Raw genomic sequence first — 12844 nt, 5'->3', positions numbered from 1 at the left:
TCTGCATTCATTCGAATTTTTTGAAGGAAATATATATATATATATATATTTTTTTTTTTTAAACAAAAAAAAAAAAAAAAGAACCCAAATTTCAAATAGTCAATGGTAGATTGCCATTATTATCACTCTCTCTAAAATTTAAATATTTATCCAACTTTGGTAATATCCCAAATATCAGGAAAAAAACAAAAATTCAAAACCCCAGCATTTATGGATTTTCAAATCCCAAGATTGCCCCCTCCCCTTCTCTCCCCCTCCCTCTCCCTATCCTCTTAATAAGCAAATGTCTGCACCCCCAAATGGATTCATATCTGCTTGATCAAGGCTGATTTGGGAAATCCCAGAGAGCTCTGTTTCAAAGATTTTGATGCAGTAAGAATGCCAGAGACTCGGTAAACAATCCTAGAGAGAGAGAGAGAGAGAGAGAGAGAGAGAGAGAGAGAGAGAGAGAGAGAGAGGGGGAGGGGGAGAGAGAGAGGGAATCACTGTGAAAACAAAAAAGATATGGAAACGCTTCCAACCCAAGAAGGAAAGCGTAGTCTGAGGCTTTTTTGGGTTCTTCTTTCTCTCTCACTCATCTGGAGTAGTCCTTAATGCCTGCACTTCTCTAGTACTTCCACAGTCTGAGTCTACTTAGAGAGAGAGAGGAGAGAGAAATATCAGAGAAGATTATGGCTTTAATGTAGAAGGTTTGGGGGGTTGCAGTTGCAGAAGATAGCAAAAGGGTATTTTTCTTTTTAGAGAGAGAGAAGCTTAATAATACCCAAAAGGGTTTTGGAAGAGAAGAAGGGAGAAGCTTTTTTAAAGAAACTCGAAGCGGTTCACGGGATTGTCAGTGGCTAAAAGTTGAGATATTTAGAGAGAGAAAGTAGGGTGGGAGGAGAGAGAGAGTGAGTGAAGCGGTGGAGGACGCGGTGGCAGTGCCTTTTGTAGTTGTTTTGCCAAGAATAGTTAGAGGTCAAAGTGTGGGTGGGGGACTGTAGAATCCGGCTCTTTTTTTGAATTCAAAGATTTAAGGAGGTGGGTGTGAGAGAGTTTGTATATTTTTAAGCTCTGTAAATTATTGTTTTGTTTACCTGGAACGGTGAAGTTTTTGGGTTTATTAGTTTTTGAAAACTTTGTTTTTTCGAATTATAAAATGGTTTTTGAACCTCTGCGTCTTTCTGTGACAGATTTTGTCTTGTAATACAGTTCTTCACGAGGACCTGTCAGAATTTTTAAAAAAGAAAATTGAAAAAAAAAAACCCCAATCTTTAATCTTTATCTCCATTTTTTTGTTTATCTTTTGCTCCACACTTCTCTGCTTGCAACCTGTAAAGATTCTGAGAGATTTTGCAGAAACCCTTTCTGCTCTCTTTGCTCACACCCACCCACCTTTTTTTTTGGATTTTTTTTCAGAACTTTCTCACTCCTCAACTTTCTCTCTCATCCAGATTCTAGACACTAAAAATGGAGATAGCCCATTTGCTCACACTCAGCACTTTGCTCTTTAAACTCAACATTCCCTCTCTCTCTCACCCTAGGACTTTTTATTCTTCACTTTCACTTGTTTCTCTCTCCTCACTTTCTCTATCTACATTTGGTGCTTTGTAGGTATTTGCTTCTTCATAAACTCCATCTGGATCTTTTTGACTCGCCCTTTACTTAACCCCTGCCTTCTTTTAACTTTCTCCAGCTTCCAACTTCAGATTCTAGAGAGAGAAAGTGAGACAGCAAAAACAACATGGGGAGAGCTACAAGATGGTTGAAGAGCTTGCTGGGGATGAAGAGAGAGAAAGACCACGTCGACAACACCAGCACTGTCTCCAGCGACCGGAAGGAGAAGAAAAGGTGGAGCTTCGCCAAGTCAGGGAAAGACGCAACAACCAATCTTCCGCCCAATGTTCCTGTCCCTGCTGACTCTGCCTGGCTCAGATCCTACCTTGCGGACTCAGATAAGGAGCAGAACAAGCACGCAATTGCGGTGGCTGCGGCCACCGCAGCTGCTGCTGATGCCGCAGTGGTTGCAGCACAGGCGGCTGTTGCGGTTGTGAGGTTGACAAGTCAAGGCGGTGGCCGCGGCGGTGGTGGCGGGATCATGTTTGTGAAAAGAGAGAGATGGGCTGCAATGAAGATTCAAACTGTTTTCAGAGGCTATTTGGTAAGTTAGGTTTTCATTTTCTTCATTAAATTAAATTTGGTGATTAATTTGATTGTTGGTGTGTTTGCTTTTGCTTATAGAATGTTGGTAACGTAAAAATATAACAAATTTGAACTTATGTTTTGGTTGGTTTTGTGGAAGGAGTTTCCTTAATTTTTAGTGTTGTGTCTGCTCCCAGAAAGTTACAAACATCTGCTTCCTCATACATGGAACTGCTAGATTTACTGTTACATGATGTTGTCTTACTTTTATGTCTGCTCCTAAAAGATTGCAAAAATTGCTTCCAAATCCTATGGAACAGTACAAAAATGTGTTTCCTCTGTCAATCGAACGGCGGATATTTGGTCCCCCTTGATCATTATGTGTATTTCCGAATGTGAATTGTTTGAAATTTGAAATCATGTTTTCAAACAGGGTAACGATTTTAATGTCTTCCCCTATTTGTGTTGATGATTTCAGTTTTCTTGCTTTTTCTGGCATTGGTTTTATATCTTATTTACCCCATTTGTTGTTATGATTTCTGTTTTCTTGCCTTTTCTGGGAAATGATTACTTATGTGCATTGTTCTGTTCGATCTTGAATTGAATTTGATTTCAGGCGAGAAAGGCTCACCGTGCTCTTAAAGGACTGGTTAAGTTGCAGGCTCTTGTTAGAGGCTTTCTTGTCCGGAAACGGGCTGCTGCTACTCTTTACAGTATGCAAGCTCTTTTTAGAGCACAGACTAATGTCCGATACCAGCGTGCGCGTCGTTCTTTCAATAAAGAGAATAGGTTCCTACCCGAAATTAATGCCCGGAAGTCTGTCGTAAGTCTTAATTTCACCAACTTCCATTGGATTACATTTTACATTTCTTGCTTCTTACTTATGTGGTTGATTCATTAATTTTACAGGAAAGATTTGAAGATGCAAGAAGTGAATTTTATAGCAGGAGGCTATCTGCAACTTATGAAACTTCGGTTAATAGCTTTGATGAAAGCCCGAAGATTGTGGAAATTGACACATTCAAGCCGAGATCCAGGTCTCGTAGGTTCAACACCATATTATCTGATTGTGGTGAAGACCTGCCTTACCAAACCATCTCCTCGCCGCTGCCCTGTCCAATGCCAGCTCGTATCTCTATACCTGACAGCAAGAAACCTCAAGATTTTGAATGGTACTTCAATGGTAATGAATGCAAGTTCCCGACTGCCCATAACACTCCGCGGTTTGCCACCTCTTTTCGTTCTAATGCTCCCGGCACACCATCCAAAAGTGTTTGTGGAGACAGCTTCTTTCGGCCTTACTCAGACTCCCCAAACTACATGTCAAGCACTCAGTCATTTAATGCCAAGTCAAGATCCCACAGCGCCCCAAAGCAAAGGCCGGAATCAGGGCCTAAGAAGAGGCTTTCGCTTAACGAAATGATGGCAGCGAGAAACAGCATCAGCGGCATTCGAATGCATCGATCATGTAATCAAATCCAAGAAGAAGTCTCGAATGATTGAGAAATCTGCAACGAGAAAAAAAAAAGTCCTCTTATCTTTTGGTTAAACGTCAGGCATGACTTTGCATAGCAGATGGAAAAAAAAAAAAAAACAGATTGGAGAGAGGGGAACAACTTCTCTTTTGCCTTATTTTCCACTTTAGCATCAACAATGATAGGGTAGAACACAGAGTTCTTGTGTAAATTCTTTTGTTTTTTATTTTCAAGTTTCTTTCAAATTGTGCCTTATGAGTTATGAGTCAATGAAATGAAAGGAGCTTACATGTTATTTTCTGAGAATCCAAGTTTCTGGTTTGCAAAACAATAATCTCAGAAGTTCCAGTGGCAAAACTGATTGTTAAAAAGCTAAAGTGGTTAAAAAGGGATTGTTTTGTTTCTGAGTCTCACTTTTGAAGTATAGCTTGTATCAATTTAAACTATATCTAAGGTATTATTTGCTTTTATCAAAACTAAAGTTGTCAATAATTATTTACCACATTTATCTTCGCAGTTGAGGTCTTTTGTTCGAGTCTCAAATTTCCATTATCACTTGTAATAACTAAAGTTCTAAAAGACGTTAGGCGCTAGTTGGACGGCACACTAGGGCATAGCATCTAGATGGATTTACGTAAATGTTTTACATATCATATAAATAAGTGTCTGATTATACTAAAAATACATAACTTCATTGACATGCATAAATTGCAAAATAGAATGACATATAGATTATAGAGTATTGGAACATAATGAAAATATAAGGAACAATCACATAATATGTGTTCATCTAAATATTTAACAAGTCTCCTATAATTTATTAAAAAAAAAATTGTCAAACGAAAGTTATCTATTTTCTGTCTAAATGAGAGTCGCAAACTAGGTGGGTGCCTAGACGGAGCACCTAACCAGATCTAGATGCTATTTTATAATTTTCAAACGTTTAGAAATTAATTAAGGTGGTGCCCTTTTTTTTACAACAATTACTGCTACATCTAATGTTTTTTATTTGAATCTCATTACCAGTATCGCTTGTATCAATCAAACGAAGAACATTGTGATTGGAAACATCTTTCATTATTTGGCCTTACCAAAAACATATGTGAGAGTTTAACTTGAACCAGCATGTCATCAAATGTCATGGACAAAAAGGAATTTACTATGATTACAAAAGGGACTAAAGCACAGCTCTCTAGTTTGTTTGTATTTGCCTATATAGGCAGATGGAAGAAGTGGACAAAAACATCTCGTTTTCAAACGTTGCTAAATTCATAATAGCTAGCTTGGCTAGGCAAGCAGCAGAGGGATAAGAAAATAAGGTGGCTTTCAGAACATTATTGGGGGACAGGCCACATTATACAGAAAAAAAATTTAATGCTACGAGCATTAAATGATTTAAATTATTCAATACTCGTAATATTTTAATACTACATAGCATGAAAATAAAACCATGTTATATATAATATAACATATATGTGCAAGAAAATTTGAAATATTATTTGAATTGAGCCCCTATTTTCCCACCAAAAGCATAGCTTCCGTGAAGCTTCCAAAGAATCCAAACCCATGTTTGATAACTTGGACATTGATCTGGTTCTTTTACCTTAACACTTTTTTTACGAATTCATTATCACGTAACGTCATGTGAAAAATAAACTTAACGTGATGTTGTATTATTAGATTAGCATGTCACAGTGATGATGATTCTATTACAGAAAGTCATTTTCAATGTTTGGGATGTAATTTGAGTAGCATATTTGTGAGTATTGCAGAAATGGCAGGAGGCTGTGGTGGATTCAAAACTTCAAATTCTCACCCATGCAAATTTGACAAGTCATCAAGTTTGATCGTATAAATGTAAGCATGAGGTTTTCTTCATCCCCATCTTTTGAGTAAGCATGAATATCACTTGCATTTTGAAAATGCGTATTGGTGCTGTACGCAAAAATTTAGAATAAAAGTTTATATTTGACTTTATATTTAATTGATTTAGTTCATGTTAGATTTTGGTTATTATTATCAGAACCGGATCCTTTTCGGATCCAATAAAATTGAGCTTGCTAGGATCTGGGCCATTGAAATTTGATCTAACGGTTACAAACAGGAGGACCCTCTAAAAGTTATAATAATTGTAACCGTTGGATCAAATTTCAACGGGCTGGATCCTTGCTCAGCAGGCTCAGTATATTTAGGTCGGGGGATCTGGTTGCATTATTATCCAGTTAAAAGTGGGACCCACTAGATACAAAAATTATTTTAAAATTGACTTAACTTTTCTATGATGCACAAAGTTAAATGTCAAAAGTCAAATTCGTATGTGTTCACGATGATATATCTTGCACCACTGCATGTGTAGGTAAATGTGATGTTATAGCTTTTGACATTTGAGTATGTAGTACAATATTTTAGTGAATAAGATGTTGAGTTTCTACTCATGCGTCCTTATTCGAAACTCTCCGAAATTAATGTAACAATTTCAAATCCTCCTCCCCCTCAACCTTACTAATAATAATGGAATATATTTTTTTGGTCCATTTTCTTAACACCATTTTGGGTCTAATCCATCTATACTAAACAAGTACCCAACTTTTTAGATTTATACTAAACGAGTACCCAACTTTTTAGAACACATTTTCTACTCACGTAATAATTCAATTATCAAAAACTACGATATATAATTTATAAAATATAATTTAAATAGATAAACCTTACCGAATAAAAAGGACGCGGCCCATCTTAATAAAGACTATAGCACGTAGAAGATATAGGTGGACCTGTTTCAACTATCACTCGTTTTCATTCACCAAATATTTGGTCGGATTTTGCTTTTGATGTTAATAGCCGTAAAAACTTGATGGCAGGATATCATCGGTCAGATGTTTTGAAAGTTAAAATGTAGCATGTAATCTCTCAATAGTTTATCAAGAAATAAAATTGAACGGATTGTCATGAGTATTACTATCAATAAATTGAAGAGATTTATAATGAGCTATTTACACTAACACTTGTAGGATTTTTCATGTTTTTACAAAATTCTCTAATTTTTTTGAATTTATAAAAATACCCATTGAAGTTTTATTTATTTCCACAAAACCCCTGGATTAGAGGTCCATCCAAAATAGAAAATTTGGGAGTCTTAATAAAACATTTATAGTACTGTTCACTTTTAACGTTAATGACACTTTTAGCTTAAAAATTCATTTCTAGTACTATTCACTTACACATTTATTTTGTCATTATGATTAAAAATAATTTTTTAAGGACTTTTTACTAGTTTTCCTTTACATAAATGATTTTCTATGTGGAAGGGGGAGGAAAGGCTATCTTATCATATGCTATATATTTAAATTAAGGAAAGCTATATATGGTATTTATGTTTTTTTTTCTTTTCAAGAAATGCTAAAGAAGCTTTTCTAAAGTAAACTCTTCATAAACTTTCCATCATTTCATAATTTTTAGCACAATTTTTATAAAATTGACATAAAACTTATGTAAAAAAATATGAAATAGGGAAGAGTCTATTCTCGATATAGTTTCTTTGGTAATTTTTTTCATTCGAACTATGGTATTAGTGTCTGAAGGGCTCGGGTCCTCGCTAGAACCTTCACAACGGAGCCTCCGGATCAATCATTTCGTGGCCGCTAGATGATATCCTACGGCTAGTAATCAATTTTATTTTAATAGTTTTAACATTAAAAAGTCTCTCTTTCCTCCCTCCCCTCTCCCAATTTCGCATCAAAACGTCCACTCTCTTCCTTCTCTTTCAACACTGCAGTGACGAGCACGCCGTCTCTACGGCTCCCCTTTTAGGGGCTGCTCCTCGAGTCTTCGAGCTCCGATCTTCCTCCCTCCCTTCGTTTCATGGTTGCACATCAAATAAAAAATCTGACAAATTTCTTCTTCCTCCCTGCAATCAATTGCTTGGTTGTTTAGAAAATTTAATTCATGGGTTATAAGGGTGTTTGGAAAATACGAAAAAAATGGGGTTTTATGGGTGTTTTTTGTTGGGCAAAGAGAAGAAGTAGGGGTTACGGATGGAGGACGGGGGTAAAGATCTGGTTTTGGGGTGTTTAATGAGTTGGCTTGATTGATTTTTCTGCTTGAGACCAACAAATGTAATTGTTTTGAAATCTAAGATGCAGGAGGCGAGGGGAAGGTGACACTAAGAAGCAAAATAAGACGGAGAGAGAAAGATGTCACGCAAGAAACGTCGATTTATTGGAAATCATGAACTAATTTTCAATAAAATTTTCAATAAAATTGAAACTAATTTTTGGGAGATTGCGAAACGGTCAAGAGAAGAAGGTGAGGATTGAGAAGAGGACGAAGAAGACGATGAAAAAGAAAGAGGTAGTTTGGTAAAGAGAAAAAGAAAATCAAATTAATCCTGACCGTTCCTCTTTTATTGAACGTTGGTGATTGAAGGATCCATGAGGATCCCTAGGGAAGGGATATGGAGAGGATCCGATCCCGTGTTGGAAGTGCAGAACCTACATGAAATTTTCAAAATATCTTATCAGCAATGATTAGGGTTTCATCTGATTGATGGGTTTTGGTTGGAAACAGGTCACTGACTCATGACTTGGTTTTGGTGTTCACTTGTATTTGATTGCTTGCATCATGGTTTGTCATATGATTTGATATGATGGGCCCCGCGAACGTCTTTGACAGTTTGAAAGGTTGTTCTCTAAGTTTGTGTCCTTCCATGTCCATGATAATGATCCGACGGATTCTTTCAAAAGTAAAATTTTTTATACATTTTTTAAAAATTGAAATTATTTATAAATTTTTTATCATCTTATTGTTTAATATTAATTTTTTATCAATATTATAAAATAATATGATAGAAACATGAGCTGGTAAAGAGCTAAAGAAGAGTTCTACTTTTAATCTCATCTCTTTCTTTCCATGTACGTGTTATATGATAGGTCGTTAAGTTCGTTATTATGTGACAAATCTAGATTATCCAACATGATTTTTGAGACATAATAATGCCTTTGGTTGTTGCCCTAAAAAATGGAAATAATAATGTTTTGGTTTGATGACGTAATGAAATAAAATCAATGAAGAATGCTTATACCTATTCTACGCTATGGTTACTTTTGACTTTTGAGTTTGACATCTATTGTATTTCAGTTTAAGTTCAATTTGTTTTTATTAAATGTTTTTCTTGAGCATTGTAATCATTTTCCCTTATTAATATTATGCTTATTCCAAAAGATATTAATTTTCTACTTTCTAAAGATGAAATATTTTAAGTTTTAAAAAAAAAGAATAAAAAAGATGAAATATTTTATTATGAAAATATAGTTGTCAATCTTGATTTATCTAAAGGGAGGTTTAACAAAACACTCTCGGTACTGTTCACCTTTAATGAAAAAAAACCACATTTATACCTTTATCTGGTACTATTCACTATACCTTTAACAATGACTTTTCATTAAAAAGGAAGTTTTTTTGGATTTTTCGTTAGTTTTCCTTTATCTAAATTGGTTATAGTAATATGCGGCCTTGTTTTGCTTTAAATTAATTTATATTTTTAATCAAGTGTATTTTGGAGTAGATTAGGATATCACTAAAAGAAAAAAGGAAAATTGTCAAAAATGATCCATTTTCTTAATCTTATGACTGAATTAGGAAAAACCGAATATGCACAAAGTATGCATATGCCATGCACAATAATAGGACATAAATAGTATTTTTTTCTACACCTTGAAATGACCTAATTCTCCCATATAAATGGGTTACCCAGGAATTCTAACCCTTAGGCCATCTCCAACCGAAAAGGGTTAAATATAGCCCCGTCCACAATAATAACCCTGGAAAAATTATTTTTAAATGAACAGTGTCAGACTATATTTATATACAATCTCCAACCGAAAGGGACTAAACATAGCTCCTAAATAATTTATTATTGTTAAGTTTGTTCTTTGGTACTGTTACATGTTGGTATTGTTACATATTGTTTAAGTTTCATGTTTGTACTATTACATATTTTATTAAATATATTTTTAACATATTTTATTAAATATTTTAATATTACTTGCATGCTAACAACTTAGACAATAAGGGTTCGTTTGGATGTGCTTTGAAAATAACTGAAAGTGCTTTCAGATAAAATATTTTTGGGTTCCAAAAGCACTTTAAGTGCTTTCTATAAGAAGCATCAGTTATGTGCTTCTTCCAAGAATCAATTTAAGTGCTTTTCAAGGATTTACTAGCATTTTTATTAAGGATTGTTTCCAAAAATATTTTCACCAAGAGCGTTTTCAGTCATTTTAAAAACACATCTAAATAAGTTTTAAGAGAGGGGTGTGTATGGAAAGAGTGTTGGAGGTGAATAGAATGTAAAAAATTAGAATAAAATGAGGTAAGATAGTATATAAGGGTGAAAAAAAAAATGAGAAGTGGTGTAGAAATGCCATAGGTATTTATAGGAAAAAAAAAATTAGAAATTTAAAATTTTTTTTTAAATTGTCTAAAAAAAAAAAAAGGAAAAAAGGAAAATCCAATAGCTAACTAACGTCAGCAAACTGTTGCTTTGTCAGCGAGCTGCAAGAGGAAACCAGAATGCCATCATCTTTTAGAATAGTACACCACTCAACCTGCAAAATCAAACACTATAAAATCCCCCAAAAAATGGCTGATTTTTCCCCCGCAGCGGCCCCTGGGGGGGGGGGGGGTGGTGTGGGCCGATAGCCAAAATACTATTATTTGGTCTGATGGGTTCCACTTATTTTTGGCCCAGCCTTCCATTGGAGTTGAGTTTTTTTTTTTTTTTTTTTTTCTTTTTCAAATCGGGCTAAAGAATGGTCTATGGCCTCTTAGCCATCTCCACTCCAATGGAAAGGGCTAAAGGTCTAAAAGCTAAAAAATGGCTTGATTTTCTCGAAAATTCATCTTCAACCAATGTTTGGGCTATAATTCTATAGAACCCAACAAACAATTAGTTGGCCAAAGGGGCATTAGGTTGGCCAAATGTAGCCCCCTTCTTAGCCATTTTTTTGTGGCCCAGCTCCTCAATTGCAATAATTGATTCAAATTTAATGGTGAGATTTGAAAGTAGACAACGATAGTTTAATAACAATTAGTTTTACAAACTTAAAAAATTCAATTGATAAAGATCCATATGTCGGATTCCTAATCCATCAATTCCTAATGTCCTCAACTATTATGTACTATAATGTACTAAAGTTTGGTGATCCAACAGTCGAATCGTCGATTCATATAATGATCAAGTGGCGTACCTTAATGAAACTAGGTTCAAACAACAGAATTTCATTACTCGGGTGTCAAATATGGAACCGGGGTATTAATGTAGCCTAGAAGGATCAAGTGATACGTCAGAAAATTCACCTAACTCCAAAATTTCCCAAAGTATACCAAAATAAATATCTTGAAGAGAGGAGTAAGTTTTATACTTGGGTTGAGGTCCAATTCGGCGGGGAAGTGGCTTGAAAATCCTTCAAATTGTTGGAAACCCTAAAAATGGTGCCATTTGATTCAATGTCCAAATGAACTCCGACACTCCAACCACTACTTGGGCCTTGTTCCTAGGTTCAAGTGGAGTGGATTGATGGTGGTGGTCGCCGGTGAAGGCTTCAGGATCGGCGGATCATCGTTCGTGGCGTTCTCAGACCCTACCCGTTGTTCTCTGCGATATGGGGCCAAAACCCCATCGATCTCGGGTGGAAAATGGAGAGGGAAGGTTGGTATGAAGTTTTCAGATGGTGGCTCGGTGAAATTCACCAGAAAAACGACAAAAAACCGCTAGATATCTTATCGGGTCAAAACTGGGTCACAATGGGGGAAACGCGTCGCGCAGGTCACCTGGTTTCCTCTTTCTCTTTTCTCTGCTTTCCTCCCTCTTATTGGTCACCCTCCCCCACCTTTTCTGTCCCGTGTCTCTCCTTTACTTCCTCTCTCCATCTGGCAGCTTCTAGTACTTCTTTTTTTTTTTTAACAATTAAAACGTCTCTAATTTCTTCGTTTCAACTTCACTTCGCAAATGGTTTTCACCTACACACTTGTAGGATCGAGTTCTGTCCAATTATTCTTAGTGTGATCTCATAAGGCCTATGGATTTTTAACGATTACTGACCAAAATGAAACTTCGTATTAGTTTAATCAAAATCTAAATTTAACAAAATTAATATAAATTCCCGAAAATAATATTAACTTTCGTTATTACAAATACATAGTTTACAATAGTGAAATCCAGGAATGGGATTTCACATAAATTATCAAGGGGGCTATGTTTAGCTCATTTGGTAAGATGACATATGACTATGGTCTGACACTGTCCAATTAAAACAATTTTTTGCAGGCTATAATTCTGGACGAGGCTATGTTTAGCTCTTTCGATTAGAGATAATCTCATTTCTCATTTTGTAGAGAGAGAAACAGAGAGGAGAGAGAGAAACATTCAATCCGAGTTGGGCATGAAGCTCCTCTGCGTTGATGTTGGAAGCCAAGCATATGGGTGTCCTCCATGAAGGTGATAGTAGGTTTTTAATGGGCATCCTCCATAGTCTCATCTCCCTCCTTCTCCCCTATTATTTTTCTTAGCGCTTGTCTTGTTGATGCAATGGGTTAGTTTCTGGAATTCGAGTGTCGTGGCAAATATCTGAGCTTTCAATTTTTAAATTTGGGTTTTTTGTTTTTACTGTGAGAAATTAAAGTTCTTAATGCAATATTTGGAACATGTAATGGTTTTGTTGTGGACATGTACAGTACAATTAACGGCATTGGGGGATTTGTGGGTGCCTAGATTCTGGAAATCCCTTAAAGATCTATAGTTTACAAATCTTTGACTTGAACCCAGATTCTGGAAATCCCATAAAAAAAAATCATCCTTTTCTAGTGATATGCACACAACATGCACATGACATGCACATGATATGCTCATAGATATGAGCCAACCCAAAATTCTAGAGCTCATAGCTCTCTCTTCGAAATCAGAAAAATAACGTCATCACCCGTGAGTTTGTACATTTATATGTGGGTTTTTTCGTCATTTCACTTTTGTGCATGGTGCGCATGACTGATTTGTCCTATGTCAGTCATAAGATTAAGAAAATTGGTCATTTTTGACAATTTTCCAAGAAAAAATTATAGTCAACAATTCTCTTATAATAGTTGTGAGTGCACAAGAGGGTTTTGGACTATTACTTAATTCTAAGTGATGTAAAAGTTTATTGAACTATTTGATTTAATACATTTAAATAAAAACGCTGATATTTACAATC

General features: G+C 35.6%; 1 protein-coding gene across 4 annotated transcripts; it reads left to right on the top strand.

Annotated features, from left to right (window-relative positions):
• The first annotated feature begins 436 nt into the window (after positions 1-436).
• Positions 437-3902, top strand: LOC103931052 (protein IQ-domain 26-like). 4 transcript variants are annotated; one of them, XM_048583718.1, is made up of 4 exons: positions 437-1020; positions 1676-2140; positions 2738-2944; positions 3031-3902. In XM_048583718.1, the coding sequence occupies exons 2-4, from the start codon at positions 1724-1726 to the stop codon at positions 3622-3624; spliced, it is 1218 nt and encodes a 405-aa protein (XP_048439675.1). In that variant the 5' UTR covers positions 437-1020; positions 1676-1723; the 3' UTR covers positions 3625-3902. The 4 variants fall into 4 exon arrangements, with proteins under 4 accessions (XP_048439675.1, XP_018498973.2, XP_048439673.1 ...); XM_018643457.2 differs by having other exon boundaries at positions 1434-2140; XM_048583716.1 differs by having other exon boundaries at positions 1173-2140.
• The last annotated feature ends 8942 nt before the right edge of the window (positions 3903-12844 follow it).

This window comes from the organism of the source record quoted next, unplaced genomic scaffold (assembly GCF_019419815.1).
Source record: "Pyrus x bretschneideri cultivar Hongxiangsu unplaced genomic scaffold, Pyrus_bretschneideri_v1 Contig20, whole genome shotgun sequence".
Lineage (NCBI taxonomy): Eukaryota > Viridiplantae > Streptophyta > Magnoliopsida > Rosales > Rosaceae > Pyrus > Pyrus x bretschneideri.
This window is presented reverse-complemented; position numbering and strand designations above follow the sequence as displayed.